Source organism: Meriones unguiculatus, chromosome 8 (genome assembly GCF_030254825.1).
Source record: "Meriones unguiculatus strain TT.TT164.6M chromosome 8, Bangor_MerUng_6.1, whole genome shotgun sequence".
NCBI lineage: Eukaryota > Metazoa > Chordata > Mammalia > Rodentia > Muridae > Meriones > Meriones unguiculatus.
Genome location: NC_083356.1, coordinates 101,952,620 through 101,972,249, shown reverse-complemented (window position 1 = coordinate 101,972,249; position 19,630 = coordinate 101,952,620). Strand labels below are relative to the sequence as shown.

At 40.3% G+C, this 19,630-nt stretch overlaps 1 protein-coding gene across 1 annotated transcript in view; it reads left to right on the top strand.

The window, feature by feature from the left end:
- Dpp4 (dipeptidyl peptidase 4) overlaps positions 1-19,630 on the top strand; it is an 83,155-nt gene that overhangs the window by 24,760 nt on the left and 38,765 nt on the right. Inside the window, exons 3-10 of the mRNA XM_021637079.2 lie at positions 3,543-3,638; positions 4,195-4,286; positions 5,470-5,550; positions 10,505-10,557; positions 10,671-10,743; positions 11,461-11,581; positions 14,726-14,886; positions 16,325-16,437. Coding sequence (XP_021492754.1) covers positions 3,543-3,638; positions 4,195-4,286; positions 5,470-5,550; positions 10,505-10,557; positions 10,671-10,743; positions 11,461-11,581; positions 14,726-14,886; positions 16,325-16,437 — 790 coding nt within the window. The remainder of the gene's footprint in view (positions 1-3,542; positions 3,639-4,194; positions 4,287-5,469; positions 5,551-10,504; positions 10,558-10,670; positions 10,744-11,460; positions 11,582-14,725; positions 14,887-16,324; positions 16,438-19,630) is intronic.

Sequence of the window (19,630 nt, the reverse complement as noted above, 5' to 3'; positions counted from 1 at the left end):
CTGTTTATCTCTGTTCCCCATTTTTTTAATTGGATTACTTGGTTTGCTGCTTTTCAGCTTCTTTAGTTCTTTGTATATACTGGATATTAGTCCTCTGTCAGATAAAGGGTTACTGAAGATTCTTTCCCAATCTGTAGGCAGTCGTTTTGTTTTGATGACGGTGTCCTTTGCTTTACAGAAGCTTTTCAGTTTCATGAGGTCCCATTTATTGATTGTTGCTCTTAGAGCCTGTGCTGTGGTGTTCTGTTCAGGAAGTTGTCTCCTGTGCCAATGAGTTCTAGGCTGTTCCCCACTTTTTCTTCTAGGCTGTTCCCCACTTTTTCTAAACCAGATTTAGAGAATCTGGTTTTATGTTGAGGTCTTTGATCCACTTGGACTTTAGTTTTGTGCAGGGTGATAAATATGGATCTATTTTCATTTTTCTGCATGTAGACATCCAGTTGGATCAGCACCATTTGTTGAAGATGCTGTCTTTTTTCCATTGAATGGTTTTGGCCTCTTTGTCAAAAATCGAGTATTCATAGGTGTGTGGGTTTATTTCTGGGTCTTCTATGCGGTTCCACTGATCCTCCTTTCTGTTTTTATGCCAATACCATGCAGTTTTTATTACTATTGCTCTGTAATACAACTTGTGATCGGGGATGGAGATACCTCCAGATGATCTGTTGTTGTACAGGATTGTTTTGGAGATTCTGGGTTTTTTGTTTCTCCATATGAAGCTGAGAATCTCTTTTTTCAAGGTCTGTAAAGAATTGAGTTGGTATTTTGATGGGAATTGCATTGAATCTGTAGATTGCTTTTGGCCATTTTTACAATATTAATCCTACCAATCCATGAGTACGGGAGATCTTTCCATCTTCTGATATCTTCTTCAGTTCCTTTCTTCAGAGACTTGAAGTTTTTCTCAAACAGGTCTTTCACTTGGTTAGTGTCACCCCAAGGTACTTTATGTTATTAGTGGCTATCGTGAAGGGTGTTGTTTCCCTAATTTCTTTCTCGGCCCTTTTGTCTTTGGTATACAGGAGGGCTTCTGATTTTTTTGAGTTGATTTTGTATCCTGCCACTTTGCTGAAGGTGTTTATCAGCTGAAGGAGTTCTCTGGTTGAATTTTTGGGGTCGCTCATGTATACTATCATATCATCTGCAAATAGTGACACTTTGACCTCTTCCTTTCCGATTTGTATCCCTTTGATCTCCTTTAGTTGTCTTATTGCTCTGGCTTAATGCTCTGCTACAACATTCAAGTACTATGTTGAAGAGGTATGGAGAGAGTGGGCAGCTAAAAGGCAGTTTTTTACCATGTTAGTTTAACTAAAGAATAATAATTTGTTACCCAGTGGTGTCTGTGACCGTCTCTGCTATGGGTTCTTACCAGGTCTACATTATTAGCCATGAATTCCCTCCTGTTGGTCTTGACTCAGACAGAAGTTAGCTACCCCCATAATAAATATTTGTGCCATGGTGGTGAATGCAGGGACCCCTGTCTGCTCAGAATGTCAAGAATGAGGAATTGTTGAGTGCTCAACCTTTAACACAGCACCAATGACATCTCCTTGGAGGCCCAGGAGGCACTGCAGGAAGAGCCAGAAGACGGGGAGATGGGTTGCAAAACACGATGACACAGCCATTGCAAGCCTGAACTCACCGCGGCTGCAGTTGCCAGCACAAGACTGGACCTGTCAACAGCAAGTCATGGAGGAGAGAGGAACCCTCGGGGGCTTCCCATCCTGGCTGCTGACGGATTCTGAGAGAGGGGAATCATTCTCTTGAGCTGTACATCCACTGGTTTACCAACCAGCCTCCAGCAGAGCTTCGTGTTCACGCTCACTTAGATGGCCCCGGTTCAATTCAGTGAATTGCAAAACGGAAGACATGAACTTGGAAAAATGATTTGTTCAGAAGAGTAGGAATTGACATGGGTGGCTGGCCCACAGTGATCAGAATGCATTGTCTACATCCATAAGTTTTTAGCAAATAAATTTAAGTAAAAATAGCTCTCAACATAGGTTATAAGAGCCAAAAGAATATAAGAAGCAAATTAGATGGGGCAGAATGGAAGTTCTCATGAAAGAGCTGAGAGACAGAGAACAAAAGCAGTTGAAGGAGAAGGTCGAGGATGAGGCAGAGGTGGGAAAGCCAGAGAAGGTCCCTGGGGTCAGTGGCAGATCACGTGACAGGCTGAGGCAACATCTGCAGACAGTGGACAGGAGCTGGGAAGAGAGTGCTCTGTGAGACAGTGGAGGCCTGCTAGTGCCAAGCAAAGACCTTTGGGTTCTCCTGGAGGCAGCAGAGAAAGGCAGGGAGCCTCTGAAGATAAGATCACCAGGCTGAAAGGCATTGTGTTGGTGGCATGGGGGAGGGGCAACAACTGAGAACTTGAAGTTGCAACAACTAGAGAACACATTTCTCAGGAAGAATCAACTGGATCATTGACATGGAAGTGGAAGGAAACAAAAGAGATAATAAAAATTATTTTGGGGACTAGCAAGATGGTTCAGTGGGTAAAGGTGCTTACTAACAAGCCTGAAGATCTGAGGTAGATAACAGATGTAGCAAGGAGGAAGGAGAGGAAGGAGAGGCCAATTCCTGTAAGGTGTACTTTTACTTTCACTCATATTCCATGCCACATATGTGCTTTCTCTCAAACAAAACACACACACACAGTAAAACAGACAAACAAACAATTTGTTGTTGTTGTTGTTTGAGACAAAATCCTTTTCTCTGTATAGTCGTGGATGTCCTGAAACTCACTCTGTAGACCAGGCTGGTCTCAAGCTCAGAGATTTGCTTGCCTCTGCCTCCTGAGTGCTGGGATTAAAGATGTATGCAACCACTGCTCTGGGGAAGAAATTTTTAAAAAGTGAATTGAATTTGGGTCCCTACTAGCAGAATATAGAGCCCTGCTGATTCCACCAAGTTCAAGGAAGAATAGTGATAGAAACCAAGATCTGTGCATGCCAAAGGTCTCTGAAGAAAAACAGAACTTAGGATGTCCCAAAGGCCACAGTGAAAGGTGATCTGTCCCTGCACCATCTCCTGAAGTTGTCACTGGCCTCATGTGCTTACTGGCTTGAAATGAACACAGTTAGAATGAAATGTACTGTGAATCAAATCTAGGTACCAGATTTTAAAGAATTAGTACAAAAACGATTATGGAAAGTCTCATTAATAATATTTAAATATCGGTTACATGCTGAAATGATAATATTTTTACATGTTTGCTAAATACAATATGCCATTATAATTAAATTATCTTTGTCTTTAAGTATGGCTGCTAGAGAATGCATTTATTACATTCCTGTTGATATTGCTGATCTATACATTACCCATGAAACTTGCTTATGTAATGATAAACACATCCTCGCTTTATACTTAAAGAAATTCTTACTCTACTTACCTAATCAGAAATCTCTCAAGACATATTTTGCAGTCTGGAGCTTATTTTAACATTTTGGGATCAGGTATATTATTTGTACCAAACTTAGCTACTCTCTCTAACTGAATATTTTTCCTTTTTTTAAAAAAAATTTTCCTGCCAACAGATGAGGCAGCAGCTGACAGCCGCAGAACTTACTCGCTAGCTGATTATTTAAAGAATACTTTTCGAATCAAGTCCTACTCCGTACGGTGGTTCTCAGGTAAGGCTTTTGTCTCAAGGGCTGGGGATGTTATGTTTGTTCTAGTGAACTTGGGTTGCTGAGGGCTTTGGGCAAGTGAGAAGATACAACCCTTGCTTTGTTCTTGCTTAGAAGTGTGAAAGGGAGCCAGGTGGTGGTGGCACAGGCCTTTAATCCCAGCACTGAGGAGGCAGGGGTGGGTAGATGTCTTAGTTCAGTCTCTGGTCTACAGAGTAAGTTCTAGGACAGCCAGGGCTGAACAGAAAAACCCTGACCCGAAAAACAAAAACACAACCAGCCAATCAAACAAAAACAAAACAAGAAGTACAAAGGAGAAGATAGAAGGAAAAATGAAGTTTTTTGTTTTGTTTTGTTTTTGCAATATACTGTAAAGGGTTAAATGTGAATTCAAAACTTGACATGAATGATGGACATATGGACGGGTATTAGTACAATGCACTTTGTTTCTGCCCAGCATAGAATGTTTATGTGACCTAGGGGAGCTTAACTTTTTAAAATATGCTTATGGAAGTGTTTGAATCAACCTGTAATACTGACCGGTATTTTCTTTCTTTAGATAATGAATACCTCTACAAACAAGAAAACAATATCTTGCTATTCAATGCTGAACATGGAAACAGCTCCATTTTCTTGGAGAACAGTACCTTTGTATGTTTAGTCACACACTTAGTTCGTGTATGGAACTCTGGGGACTGTCTTCATTTCTTTTCAAATCATGAGGACTCATTTCTCATCCTGTTGGACACGGCGCAGTGGACCTTTCTCTCCTTCTTGAACTGCTCCCCGCCTTGGCTACCTTTTAGTCTCCTTTGATGATCCCTCCTCTACTTGTGTGTTTGAATGTAAGTGTTCCTCGGGCTTTGTCTTGACTCACTGGCCCCTTTCCTCTCTTTGGGTGCTCCCTTTGGGTAAACCACATGCACCTCCATGGCACTGGTGTTCGTCCTCCATGGCCTTCATTCTCGCACATACATCAACACTAACCTTTCAAGATTCAAATTTCACTTTCCAAGAGCCTGCTGGCTGCTGCACAGCTCCTTGGGCATATTAAATTCAGTATCCCAAACTAATCTCGTTTTCCCCCCTTCAGTGTCCTAGCATCTCAAATCATCATGTTCTCCTTGCTCAGTTCCCAATCTTGGAAATAATCACCCATTTCTCCAAGTCACTTAAGCTGGAAACCTTATAATCTTTAACTTTCCAATCATCTCCTATAATTAGCTAGGCAACACTATTGATTTCCTCCTCTTTGTGTCAGCGCTCTCACAGATCTCCATTCCCACTGTGTCTCTGTATCTCTTCTAAAGACCAGACTGATACAACACCTTCTCCTTTCCTTCCGACCTCAGCCACATGTCACCAGGCTATCTTGTGAAAAATAAACAAATAAAGTAGGTACACTACTTTTACCTTCATATACCAAAAAGCCCTTAGTCCGTAGTCCATGACCTATGATTTCCTGATTTAATGTCTTCCTGTCTTCCACCATGTTGGCACAACCATGTCATATTAGGGTCACAGGCAACCCTCAAATACTCTAAACATGAACATCCTTTCCCATGCTGACTCTGTGCTCACATTGCCACTCCTGTCGACAGAGTTCTCTTGCTGTCCCTGAACCACGCCTTTTCAGCTAATCCTTCCCTCTCTGGCTTCCTAACAGTCTTCATTGCCCATCTCATGTGACCGTCATTTGTGTGGGTGACTATGCTCTCTCTTTGTGACTGGACATCTCTAAGGAACAATCCATGCGTGTAGGGTTCCCTCTACCTGGTGAGTGATCAAGGATCATTCAAACCACTCAGTTTTGTTTCTTCCACTTGACCAACAGGAAGGCCTTGGTGACTCTGTAAGTGATTATTCGGTGTCTCCCGATGGACGGTTCGTTCTCTTAGAATACAACTACGTGAAGGTAAAGAAACCGCTTTTTTATGTGACATTTTAAAATCTGATGACTATGTTGTTTTCTAGCTGACTTCAAGTATATCCACATTTCAGGGTGATATCTAACCACACCACTTACAGAAGAACTCAGTCTGCATCAATTATGTGTGTTTTTAAATGACAAATCTACTGAGTATGTCCAAAGGAATGCATTTTAATGATTTCAAGTACTAAAAGGCATAATTAATACCCTAGGAATACTAATGACATAGCATAATAAAACTTACCAGGAGTTTGTGATACCATTTCGGAGTAACTTTGTTTCTGACTTGTACACACAGTGATCTAGTCCTGTGTCTCCCTTTCTCAGTCTATGTGTAGTGTGACCTTCAGTAAGTACTTATTATAAAGATGTTGTCATCCCCATGTTCCAAAGGAGAGTCTGGACAAAGCCCCGTATTGCATCACAGCCTTGTTCAAGACAGTCTTGAATGGAGCTTCACAAAGGTCCTACTGGGAGCACTCAGCTTCTCCCAGTCACTTACTGAACATAGAATTTACAGGCGTTTAAAAAGGTCATCAGCAAATCGTGCATTCCTCCTCATGGTCACCAGTCACTTTAGCAGAACTTTTTAGTTTTGGGGGGGTTGATAACAGCTGTCAAGTGCAGAGACTTTTAAAGTGGGTGGGAAGGACTGAAACTCTGTATTGCAAACAGAATAGAAAGGCAATGGTTCCTACTCTTGATTTCCCTCCCCGCTGGGATAAATAATGTTGAGTGGCCTTATCTCATAGACCAAGCCTGCTGGACTCCAGCCAAGCCAAGCACTCCTGCCACCGTTTGCCATCTCAGAAGGGTGTCATTCAGTCAGTGTTTACCTTGGATTTAGCACGTGGGCTCCATTCCCATGCTGCTCAACCCATCACCTCTAAGCAAGCCAGAAGTCCGTATCGCTTTCACACATCTGTTCTCGGCTACAGTGCTCATGTGCACAACTCAGAACTTCTTATTTCAATCCCCGAAACAAATGGACCTGAGGGAAGTTCTATAGCCCTGGTGTCCAGCTTTAAGCTCGCCACCACCAAACAGTTCAGCTTTCTGGGATTAACTTGCTCTGGGAATTTTCTAACGGTGTAGATGATTCTAACAAGCAACCGGGGCTGCAGACCGGTGGGTGAAAGTCATGGATGGAAAAAGCTAATGCGTGACAGCATGAGAGGACCGGCTCAGTTTGCTGTTCAGTCTGGATTGACGAGTGTGGTGTGATACACTTTGAGAGGTAGCTCCCTGGCTAGCCACACACATCAGCATTAGTGATGTATGTTTTCATCACTGATTTCATTGTGCTCCCTAGACCCCTCTGTCCACTCCAGGCAGTTGTCTCTGTGTTTTCTTTACATTCTGACTCAGGTTCAGTTATATCTGTGCTAGGCTAAACCCTCCAGTGGTGTCCCTGACATAAAATAAGACAGCAGCATAGCCATGGCACTGCAGAGCCCTGTGCGTGGCCCTCAGTCTGCCACGTGGAACACGCTGTCCCACACTCGTCATGTATGATCGGCTCTTCTCTGTGTCACTTCAGAGACACATCGCTCTTCTTTTTCCTCAAGCATCACTCACGTGCCCATCCAGGAGGCAAAGCACTTGTTATTTCTTTCCTTCCCAGCATCTTCCAGTTTTCTGTCTTTATTAGCTCCCTTCCAGGCCATCTTGGATCATTTTCCTATGGCTCCCCACCACTCCGGCTATCCCATACCCTTCTCATCCCTCTATCACGTCACTCTCTTTCATTTTCTTCCCAACATTTATGCTGTTTATATATTTCTTTGCTTATTTATTGTCTGCCATGTTTCCTGCCAGTTTCCCTATGTTTTAGTCTCTAGTGTATTTCCTGCCCCTAGGGATGGACCACATAGTAGACGCGCATGAAATACATATTAGGGGAATGCATGCTTTATTCCGAAACACTGAACTCTTAGGTAGCTGCAAACAAGGGACTGTGTCTTTCCTTTCTCTTCTTTTACTTCTGAGAGCGTACAACAGAATTTGAGGACAATAGCACCAACGTCTTGATAAACACCTTCACAAAAGGAAAAAACTAATTTTATTGCATCTTCTTAGACACATACCACCCCAGTGTTTTTTTTAGATTCTGCCCTATCACATCTTCCATCACCATCTCTAAGTTGTAAGTAAAGACTAATGAATGACTGATTACGCAAGTGAATGAATAGGTTTCCTGCCATCTGTACGGATGCTCTTCTAGCATCTCTGCTCACTGCCGCACACTCGGGAGGTGGAACTGTGTTCTCTATCACATGCTGATAATGTTTCACAGACTTGGAAGCGCTTCACACGCATTCTCACACACCTGCCATTGTTGCTTTTGTCATCCAGTTTTCCTTAAAAATAAAACTAAAGTTTAGAAAGCAGCACGTCTGACCTTATAAAGTGTAGACTTTTGATTCCAGGCTGGGAGATGCCAGAGCTTACAGTCTTATACATGGCCTGTCTTGTCTTTGTGTTTTAGCTTCTATTTTAACACACTTTCTCTCCTGTTCTCCATAGCAATCATCCACTAAGAACTCAGCCTGAGAACCTTGCTTCCCACAGGTTGCTCTCTCCTCTGTTACAGCTCTTGGTACATTTTATTGTGATTTCTTTATTGCAGGGCACATTCCTATGTGCTCTGCTTAGTTAAAAGCCCTTTAGTGGGAGCAGTGTTGGTAGGTAGGTCATAGCACCAATGTTTATAGACTAAGTAGATTGATAAACCTATTTTATTTTATACCTCATGAGGGTTTTGTCATGATCCTGAAATGATCTCAGTCTTTCTTAATATTTGTAGACTTTACCACACCTTTTGGCTTTGGGAAATATTATGTTTGAGGTTGCCAAGAAACAAGCATGGGGTGTGTTGAAATAATCCTGGATTCAGGAAAGGAATGTATGACTTGCAAGATATGGGAATTTTAATAAATACTTGTTGACATGAGGGTGTAGGAGAGTGAGAAATGATAAGTAGCTAAGGATAAGAGCCCTGACTACATCTCAGCTTTGCTACCATGTAGTCAATTTCTTCTTTATTGGCAAAGCTTACATTTTATTGTGGCTTGGTTTCTGAAACAGTACTATACTTCATCTATTTAGTCATAATAAGACTTGTTTTCTTACCCATGTAACTATTAGAGAAAACAAATGTACACACAAGGGATTTCAAAAGTATCTTTGATTTTTTTTCTACATATACATATAGAAAACTGTGAGGGTGTGCTTATACATATCACATATCAGTTTTCCTGTTTTTACTTATTTTTCTAGAGTCTAGCGTATTTCTCTCTGTATTGTCTATTAATTCATATCATGCTATGAAAACATATAGGGATCTTTTCCAGTTACTTCTTACTCTATTGAAATCGAATATGAGACCATAGAACTCCTTCTTCCAAGTCATAACTCCACTACATTTCGAAATTGGTAGTTATTTGGAACAGCCTTCGTTTTGCTGAAAGTAAGCAAAAGCTCCCTCTATATGTCCTCATTTTCCTTTCCTCAGTCTTCCATAAAAACATCCTGTTTTGAGGATGATATATTTGTAACAACACAAGGACCAATACTAAGACATTATTACTAATGTAGGCTACAGTTTTACATTGGGGTCCTTTGGGAATTGTGGCAATGTACAGCATGTATCCAACACCGAGGGACCCTGGAAATGAGAAGTCTCATTTTGTGAAGTCCCCTGTGTTCTGTTTATTTTTTCTTCTCTGCAGCCAAACATCTCTGTTTTCATAGTTTTGCCTTTTCCAGGATGTCATATAGTTAGTTCAGTATGTTTGCTTGATAGCTATTTCTTTCTGTTCACTGTCACTGAATAAATAGAATAGATAGTGATAGTGATCCTATCATTGAATAGAAAGCAATTGCTATCAAGCAAACATACTGAACTATCACATTCTCTATCACAGTCTGTTAATCTGTTCACCCATTATTGAAGGTTGTCTTAGCTGCTTCCAAGTTTAGACAATTCTAACTAAAGCTTCTGTAAACACTTTGTCTGTAGGTTTTAAATACTAAGGGATTTGCTGATAAAGTCATTTGGATATAGGATTTTCTTTACTTTTACTCATTGATTAAAGTGTTTATTAGCTGTAAGACTATTCCAAGAAAAAAAATTTCCTTGTTTGTATGTTTTATGACTTATTGAAAAAAATGTTCATAATGGTCTCAGTCTTTTAATGATTGTGAGGTCTGTTGTGGTGTCTCATTTTTCATTCGTGATGATTTCCTATTTCTCTGTTATGTTTCTTCTGTAGCAGGTTTAATTGTCTTATGAAACAATCATTTGACTGTTTTGATTTTCAGCACTTATATGCTTACTATTTCATACTGGTCATTACTGTATTATTTCTTCTTTTTTTCTTTTTTTTGCTACCTTGAATTTAGTTTGCTTTTCATTTTCAAGTTAAAATTGAATACATACATATATTAGTTTTTAAATATATTTTCAGGTAGCTTCAAAAATTCAGACACTAAGTATTTTCATTATCATTGCACAAAGCATTAAGTATTCCTCATCATTATAACCACCGACCCAGTTAAAAAAAATCTTTTAAATATTTTAGAAGTGATGTGGGTGAAATGTGAAAATTTGAGGGTTTTTTTTTTTTTCTAAACAGGCATCCTTACTGTACTATGCTAAGAATATAATATCACTCAATATCAAAACTGACTCTTTGCTCTCAATGATCCTGTGGTAGGTCTTTGGAGGAGGTGACACAAAAGAAAATAAACACTTCATGACTTTTTATTAGATGATTTCAAAGATATTTTCAATTCCAAAATTCTAAGAATTTAAGGAGTGATAATATGTACAGAAATTTAAAATTTATGCAATGACCTGTTACCATACCTGTCATCTAAAGCAACTAGCCAACTCATGGGAATTACAGAAGCCTGAGATGTCTGTTTTCTTTTGCAGCAATGGAGACATTCTTACACAGCTTCATACAGTGTTTATGACATGGAAAAAAGGTCAGTGATTCCCCCACCCATCAAGACTACTAGGCTTTTCTAATATAATTTTTAAAGGATATCCCACATGGAGTTATTATTTTGGTAATGTCTCCTCTTATCTTTTTTTCCAGACAGCTGATCACAGAAGAGAAGATTCCAAATAATACACAGTGGATCACATGGTCACGAGAGGGTCATAAATTGGTTAGTGCATTTCTCCTGCTGTCAGAAAAAGATAGGCTGGAGTTTTTCATGGGTAGATGATACTGACCCTAGTTTAAAGTAGACATTTTGAAAGCTCATTGATTATAATTGATTATATTAGTAATATAAGGTCACTACCCCAAACAATATTTTATTAGCCCAACAAAATGGAATTATTAAAAGTTCCAGACATTTATTATATAGTTGCTTATTCACTAAGAAAAAAAATGCTTATTAAACTTTTAAGTTCCCCCTGTCTGCTATGCTTGGATGTTTTCAGTCTCTGAAATCATTGTAGATATATCTTCTGTTCTATGATGCTAGAAGAATGTTAGAAGCCCAAAATAAATTGTATAACAAGATAGACTATTTTTTGAATTTCCTTGTCCAAGAATGTGGCTACGTTCCCTCAACTAATGTCCCAAACAAAAAAACAGAAACCTAGATCATCCTATGTAGGTGATCAGTGTACTGGTCCTTCACATACTCTTCACTGTCCACAGTGATAGCCGCAAGCCTCCTGTTTCAACATATTAAAACCTTTTTATTATTATTTCAAGATTATGCACTGGTATTCCTGTAATTCAAGAATGGGGTTCTTACTTAAACAGACTTTCCATGCTTATTTTGTGATTTGCACAGTATTTAAGATCCCAAGACAAAACATACTGTAATGTGATTTTTTACTAACATCAATTTTTTTTTTCTTCTTTTTAGGCCTATGTCTGGAGGAATGATATTTACGTTAAAATTGAACCAAATTTACCTAGTCAGAGGATCACATCTACAGGAAAGGAAGATGTAATATATAATGGGATAACTGACTGGGTTTATGAAGGTAGAGACTAAACCCTTAAACAGAAAGTCTACAGCTTTTAAGAATACTTCAACATTGCCTTATTAAAAACTGGGGGCATTCAGTAAGATATGTTGTTGTGTACTTAAACATTTCATTAGATCTCTTTTAGGCCTCACAGGGCCGCCTCTGTCCCCATTGTCTCACAATACCCTGCTTGTCTTTGGTTTCCTGCCACAAAGGGCCTTTCTGTGTCGCTCTTCTAGCTGAACTAGGGCATAATGGCATCTAGATTAACATCAGATGTTTCTCCAAAGAGGCCTACCTAGCCCAGAAGCTTCCAAGGAAAGTGAAATCTTCCACAATATTAAAAGGAGAGATAAACATTGTCTGCAGTTGCCAAATAGAAGCGAAGAAATTGCTGGTTTTAGAAAGGATTCGTGTTGACTCAGACCAACCTGGGATGGTTTGTGATTTCCTGTTTTTAACTTAGGAAAGTTGAAAAAAAAAAGTGCAAAACAATGCTAAAAGACTTAAAAAGGAATATTCTGTCTTTTTAGGATAAAGAGTTCTAGGAACTATTAGGAAAGTATTTTCCATGTGTTGGTTGCCAAGATGAAGGGCATTTTGAGGCTGTTCCAAATAATTCACAAGGGTGCTTCATATTTGTTAGAAAGACTCATCCTTATTTCATCTTGTTATTTCTTCTTCAAAGTTAAAAAAACAGTTTAGCTTCCTGCTTTAATTTTGATTCTTGGTGAGAGTTAAGTTAACTTCAAGGACAACACATTACAAGAGCAGAAATGATATCAAGAGAAAGATAAGTTTCCATTTTCCAGAATTAAGTGTTTGATTAAAATGGACAATGAAATTATGTTCTTTAAGTGGTGGGCAGCCCAACACTGAGGGTCTTCCATGACTTTTAACATGGAGCAGGTAAGCCTCCTCCCCAACCTGTGGCTGTTCTTGGAAACAGCTTGGTGGAAGGATTTCATGTGCTGTGTTCATATTTGAGCCACTGGACACATGACAATGCTGGACACATGACACAGCTTACAAAGGGCCTTCCTCTAAAGAGGAGAGAAGTCACTATGCTGTTAATTAAAGAAAAGAAAATATGCTCTGCCTAACAAATAGATGCTAGGTCAAACATGGCCCTAACTATAGCCCTTATCATTGTTTAAAAGTAATTAAAAAAACCTAAAACCTTGCCCTAATTACAGTGGTGTATCTCCTTGCCAATGTATTGTAGACAAGAATCAATGGGCTCAAGTTCTAAGAAATAAGATATGAACTCAGCATATGAAGGACTTCTGAGTGTGAAGTTTTGAGTTAAAGTCCAAGTTGTGGTTCCTGTCTAAAACACATCACTTAACTTACCTCAGTTTTCTTCTCTGCAAAATAACCTAGGAATAGATTCATTTAGGACTTTCTGTGTGGACCAAATTGAATGTGGTTTATAAATTCCTGCTTTATTCTATTTACCTATAAAGTGGGTTATAATGAAGATTGCCTGGCATAATAAATGTCAACCATTGTCAATTCCTGTATGAGTGCTGCAGACATATACAGTGTATGGGCACATAGCATTCATCAAATGTCGGCTACTGATAAAGATAATTATTACATTTTATTACTGCTATTACTCCTATTTCTGCAACTGCTATTGCTGTTATTGAAAATGTATTTTTTGGAGGGCTGGAGAGATGGCTTGGTGGCTTTTTGTGACTTTTGCAAAGAATCTCAGTTCTAGTCTCAGCTCCCACCCAGGCTAGCTGACAACTCTTTGTCACTTTGGTTCTGGTAAGATGCAGCTCCTCTGGCCTCCTTGGTCACCTTCACTCATGTGTATACATACTCACATACACACATACACTTAAAACAAAAACAAATGCATTTTCCAGCTACTTGTAAAGAGGTTTTAGTTATCTAAAAACCAATCGGCATACGTAATTTCCTAACTCTATGGTTCAGGAATCTATGCTTTGGTTTTTATATTTACACCATCACATGAGATGTGGATTGGGACTTTCCACTATTTACCTCTATGTTTATCAGTTTTATCTCATTGTCACAAAATTCACAAGAAAACATTTTAAAGGATGAAAGGTTTATTTTGCCTCAGGGTGTCAAAGTCTAGAAGCACAGTACAGCTTGTTTGGGGGATGCTATGGAGGGTTTCTTTACCTTGCAGATAGAAGGAAGCAAAGAGAAAGGAAGGACATGAGGTCCCAATATCTCCTTTGTGGTCGCAGACCCAGTGACCTAAGTTCCTTTCAAGAGGATCCATCTCTTAATCTTATCACCACTTCCCAGTCACTCCAGAGGCTGGAGACCAAGATGTTAACTAATGAGTTCCTGGGGATAGTCCATATCCACTCCACTGTGATCTGGATCTTCAGTCCCCTGCTGAGAAGGGAGATCTGAGCATTTTAGAAGCCTAAGATCAGATGTCCCATGACAGGTCCTAAAGTAATCAGAGTGGGTAAATTGCCTCTGTCAGAGGCTGAAAATGAGTCCAACAATTTACTTAAAAGCTGTGCCTTTCTTTCCACTGCCCTTGTCGTCCATCCTCTATTTATCCAGGAAGGGAGCTAAGGCAAGGAGCTTTCAGTTTCTAGGCTGGGCAAATGAGATGTTACTCTGCAGGGGTCTGTGGAGCCCTCTCCATTCTAAATCCATCCTTTCCACACCTTGTTGTGTGCCAGAGTGGTAAGCTTTGGGCACCATATTGGTTTGATAGCCTAGAGCTAAGCACCATCCACCAGTACCTCGTGTACTCAGTACAAACTCAGCCCAGTCAGGGAGGGTATGTTGGCATGTTGACTGTTTGAAAATTAGAATGGAAAATCAGCCTCCTGTGTGAAATTTACTTTTAGTATGTTTTGAGGCATAAATTTAGAGGATTATAAGATAAAGAAAAAATATAGAGCTTATATCCAATATTGCATACTAAAATATTCCAAAATGGTCCAATGGGTGACTTATTTTTACAATCTAGATATATCCTTGGAGATTTTATTTTTGTTCGTTTGTATTACTTTGATTTTGGAATCCCAGCAAATGTGAAATGGTTCATTAGTTGAACTCTACTATAATTACTAAAGCTAATGAGAACAATATTTTGAATGCCAAAGCCAATTTATCAGCTTTCTTGTAACAGAACAATTTATGTCTTTTTTTCAGAGGAAGTCTTCGGTGCCTACTCCGCACTGTGGTGGTCTCCAAACAGCACTTTTTTAGCATATGCCCAGTTTAACGACACAGGCGTCCCACTCATCGAATATTCCTTCTACTCTGATGAGTCCCTGCAGTACCCCAGGACAGTGAAGGTTCCATATCCAAAGGTCTGTGCCCCGTTCAGATAGTGGTTCTGCGATTTGATGGGAAGAGAATGGTTGCATTTAATCCCTTCCTGCTAATGAAAATATTGTCAGTCTCTCTTCAACAGCTTTCTGTGATTTCTCTTGCTGAAGTCAACAGCATCTGGGCAATTTTAAAGTATTTTTATTATCCCAGGAAAGAGTGTGATTTAAGGTTTTGTAATTTCTCCAAAAACTCTAAGAAATGACAAGCAGAAAAAGATGGTGAAAATGCTTTTGAAAGAGGTAGGGGAGGGGTTGGAAATGCTTGAATGAAGGGGAAGAGAGGCTGTAATTGAATCAGAAGCTCATCTCATTTGTAGAAGTTGGAATGAGCCCGAATTGAAGTTGAAAAGCGTGGTTCTATATCAGATTGTATTACTAATTAACAGGATACACTGCATGACGGGTTTCAGTGGCTCTGTTACAGGTTTGGCACTGATGGGAGCTTTGCACGTCCTACATTTGTGATAGTTGTGTCGCATCCTGGGTTTCAAGATTGCTCCCTGTTATCCACGACGCGTGTATTAAAACCAAGGAGCTTTGTCAAGTAGCGTAAGCCAGGAGAGGGCTTTAGAAGGGAGCCAGGAATTCTTCAGCACCATAATAAAAACGGCCACGGCATCGTGTACAGGAAAAGCTAACAACGTATTTTTTGCAGTAAATGATTTGGAAAAAAAAGGAATTTTTATTTTTACCAACTCACTTAATTTGCCTTATGAAGATCTGCCATTTTAGGAAGGGAGAGGAAGTTAAAAGGAAAAAGGATCCTAAATTAAATATGGAGATGTGTTTTCAGGGAATGTTATTTTTTGATGAGTGAAACTGAGGAGGGAAAAGCTCTATAAAACACTCTCTGAAAAAAAAATCCTATTATTTCTAACTAATCTGTCAATAGAAGATTCATGAGCACACAGACATCTGTCAGAATATTGATTTTTGAGCCCTGTGGTTAACAAGGAGTTAGAGTGAAGACGAAACCTGCTTAGTTAGCACAATCGGCTACACAAGTGATGGTACACAAGTGACATTCACACTTGTGTGAAGCCTCCAAAACCTTTTGTCCTGTAGAATCAGAATATATTGGCAAATGATAGAGTTGGTTTTTAAAGCCATTTGTCCTCCCTGGCACAAAGCACACAGATTATGAACAAACATTCATGATTTAAATATGAGTGTGTGGGCCTTCGTGTTTTATAAACATACACATGCACAAATGCATGCACACATGTGTGAGTATAATTTTTCACCTGAACACATAAAGGACTTTTTAATGTTCATTTTATTTCTGTTAACTTGTTCGACGCTGTCCAATTGTCATAATTCTAGAGCCACAACTCAGACATTTAATGCAGTTTAAATTTATGTAATGATGATGCTTTAAAAAAAAATCATCAATTCTGTGATTTTTTTTTCCTCCTAGGCAGGAGCTGTGAATCCAACTGTAAAGTTCTTTATTGTAAATACAGACTCTCTCAACTCAACCACTAGCGCGGCTCCCATCCAAATCACTGCTCCTACATCCGTGACGACCGGGTAAGACGATTCACCTGACTGCTTGGGTGTAGACAGTTTCCCACTTGCTGGGTAGACACAGATGGTGACATCAATCATAGCACCATCTTGTATCATGAATTCCTTCTTTTGTCCAGGAACTTCCTGTTGGCACAGTTCTAATGATGGGCTTGCACAGTGAATAGGGCAGCCAGTCACGGGAGGGAGGAGACAGACAATAGCCAGAGGAACAAACAAATATCAGTCTAAATTACCAGGTGGTGATAATATTGTGGTGCCAGGTGGTGATAAATGTTGTGAGGATAACCAAGGTGGGCAAAGGTTATGGGGGATAGTGAGGGGTTCCAGTGAGAAGATACAAGGCTAAGGTAGAATCTCTCCTTGTGACACTATGTGGAACCAGTACAGGCAGAGGAAATCCAAAGTCCTACCTGAAGGTATGTGCTGGGATCTTAGAGGCACGACAGGGAGGAATGGAATCCAGTGACAGAGAGCAGAGGGTATGAGGGCAAGGATCACACTGGGGTTTCTGGGCATGGTGATATGCTGTCTCTGGCAATGCATGTCTACTAACCTGGTGGTCCCTGCTATGACCTGTGCAGAAGCTCACGGTGCCTCTTGGGAAACAATCTCCTAAATCTGGGACCAGCTTTAGACAGAATAGTGTTTTTAAAACTTTTCTTCTTCTTCTTCTTCTTCTTCTTCTTCTTCTTCTTCTTCTTCTTCTTCTTCTTCTTCTTCTTCTTCTTCTTTTTTTTAAAGAAAAGACTGAATACCTTCATTTGGGTGAAGGTTATAACTCCTCCCTGCAGTGTAAGACCCAGAGAAATTCAGAGAAGCTGTGGGTCACAGTTGGGAACCCCAATAATTGATTATTCCTCAAGATGTCACTGGCTTAAATAACCTTAGATGTTTGAAATCCTGCTAGCAAGCACTGTAAAACCGGAGTAATATTTCTCCTCTAAAGGCCGGTACAATTTTCCGTGTAGCTCCTAATTCCACTCTATGGCTGTCTGCTAGTTTGGTTTAAGTAGCAGCTCTCACGTGCTGAGTGTTCGCTGTGTGCCAGGCATGGCCTTTAACACATGATCTCTCTAACTACTTATCTTAACTAGCTCTCTTCCCAGCAGCTATGGTGACATGTCTTTTGGACAGATAAGAAAATGAGGTCCAGAGGTTAAGAAAAAGACCTTAACCTTGGGAGGGCCTGCCCAGTGAGTCTCTCTGGATGAAAGGGGAAACTATAAGGAACTTTCTCTGTGTACACAGCTGGTGTCCTCAGGGAACCAGAGATGTCATCAGAGTGATGGCGAAGCATCCTGTTCTTTTGAGTTGACACTTAAGCTGGGTGCAGCCTGTGCTCCATGTTTAGAAAGTCAAGAACTTGGTCAGAAATACTTATATGAACATGTTTATTCAGGCAAGGAATCTTATCAGGAAAAAGTTTAAATCCAGCAAATTTTTCATGAGTTTTTCCCGAGGTATAAAACTATACCCAAAGGTTTTTAAATCTGTTCTTTGTTTCAACTCAGCAACCTCTTAAGTCAACACTGGTTAAAAACTACGATTTATAATTCAAGGGATGCAAGGGGGGGGGGCCTGGACTCCTCTAGCATTTCTAAGCAAAGAGGAAATATTAAACTTTCATATAAATAACTAGGAGAGTGAAGTAGCAGGTGTGAAAATAAGTTAGAGACATTTCAAGTTGGGTGGCTAGAAGGATTTTCCATGCATGGAGGAACCAAAAAAAGCTTCTCGCTATCCCACCTTCCCTAAAATTCTCCAGCCTTGTCCCTTGTCCCGGGTTTCTTTGGGACCTGGCACTTACTAGAACAAAATGATTGAATCATCAGATTTAAATATGTCCAGCAGTTTCTGTGGGGCTAGGCTAGCGATTGATAGGCCCTTGGTTTCTCACTCATTTTCCAAACACCCTGCAGTATTGTTTCCACAGTCATTTCACAGATGATGAAATGAGTCTTCCTTGCTAGGAACACACCTTCCAAAGCACGGGAAAGTGCTGAGCTCGGCGGAGTCAGGCCTTAGCATTTTCTCTTCCTGAATGAGTCACCTTACTTCTTTGCTCTTCCATCTTTCCTTAAGCTAGAGGTTTGGTGAGGGCTGCCCTATTGTCTGGCAAAATTTTGTGTAGAAACATATTACCAAAGAGATGTCTTAGGAAATGCCACAGGCATGTGTTGCCTGGAGAATCTAAACTATAGCTGTGATCTCTGTAGGTACCGCTGGGATCCTAGCTCTTCTGTTAGTACTGATGAGACCCTAGGTCCACCTGGGGAAATATTCTCTCACTTGACAAGGAAACACTTTCTGGCTTTAGTAAGAGACCCTTCAGGAGCAAGGCAATCCTGACAAGGCATACTTAGAACATTCTTTGTGGTTCTTCCTTGTGGCTCACTAGATCCTTGAGTAGACTACCAGGGAAATTCAGCACCACTCTTCCTCACTCTGCCCTGGTCTCCTCACTCATTTTCTGTTAGTTCACTCCTCTTCCATAGAGCTTCCATCAAGTGGAGTCCTACCGGTGGGCAAGGTTGGTCTGCGCCTTTGCTGGGAATTAGAACATGAGGTAGGGTGAGCTACTCTACCACCCTCATAGATCGAGGCTTGAAGTTGCTTAGGTTATCTGAGCTGCTTGCTGGTGTGCACTGACTACTCAAAATGGGAATTCAAGAGCTCAAAATATTTGGGAGAGTATAGTATACAATACAGATTTTGTGAAATTCTTAGCTTTTCTTTACAGTTGTGTTTCCAGAGCCAACTGAAGCAAGACAAGGTCTATGGGAGAGGGTCCGGTTTTAGAGTAGTCACTGGAGCTTGGCAGGGTGACTGCAACACAGTGTCTGATACTATTTGTAGAATAATTTAATGGATGAGAAGCTGGGTGGCTGAATGGGTGGTTTGGCAGATGAATGGATGGATGGATAAGAAAGTTGGACTTTTCATGTGCTAGTGTATGTCTGTGGCTAGTGTGGAATGAATTCACACAGCCAGCCTCAAGGACAGCATTCAAAATCTTCCTGTGTACCTAGTCCCTCCTTCCTCCCTCTGACTAGCCATGTACAAATTCTAAAACTACAGGACTGAAAAAGGTGTGTCTAGTGAGATAACCTGCCTGGCATCCACTGAATGGCCTCAGGGGCCCATCACACCCAACTTATGACTTACCCCACCCTTGTTCTCCTTGATCCCGAGG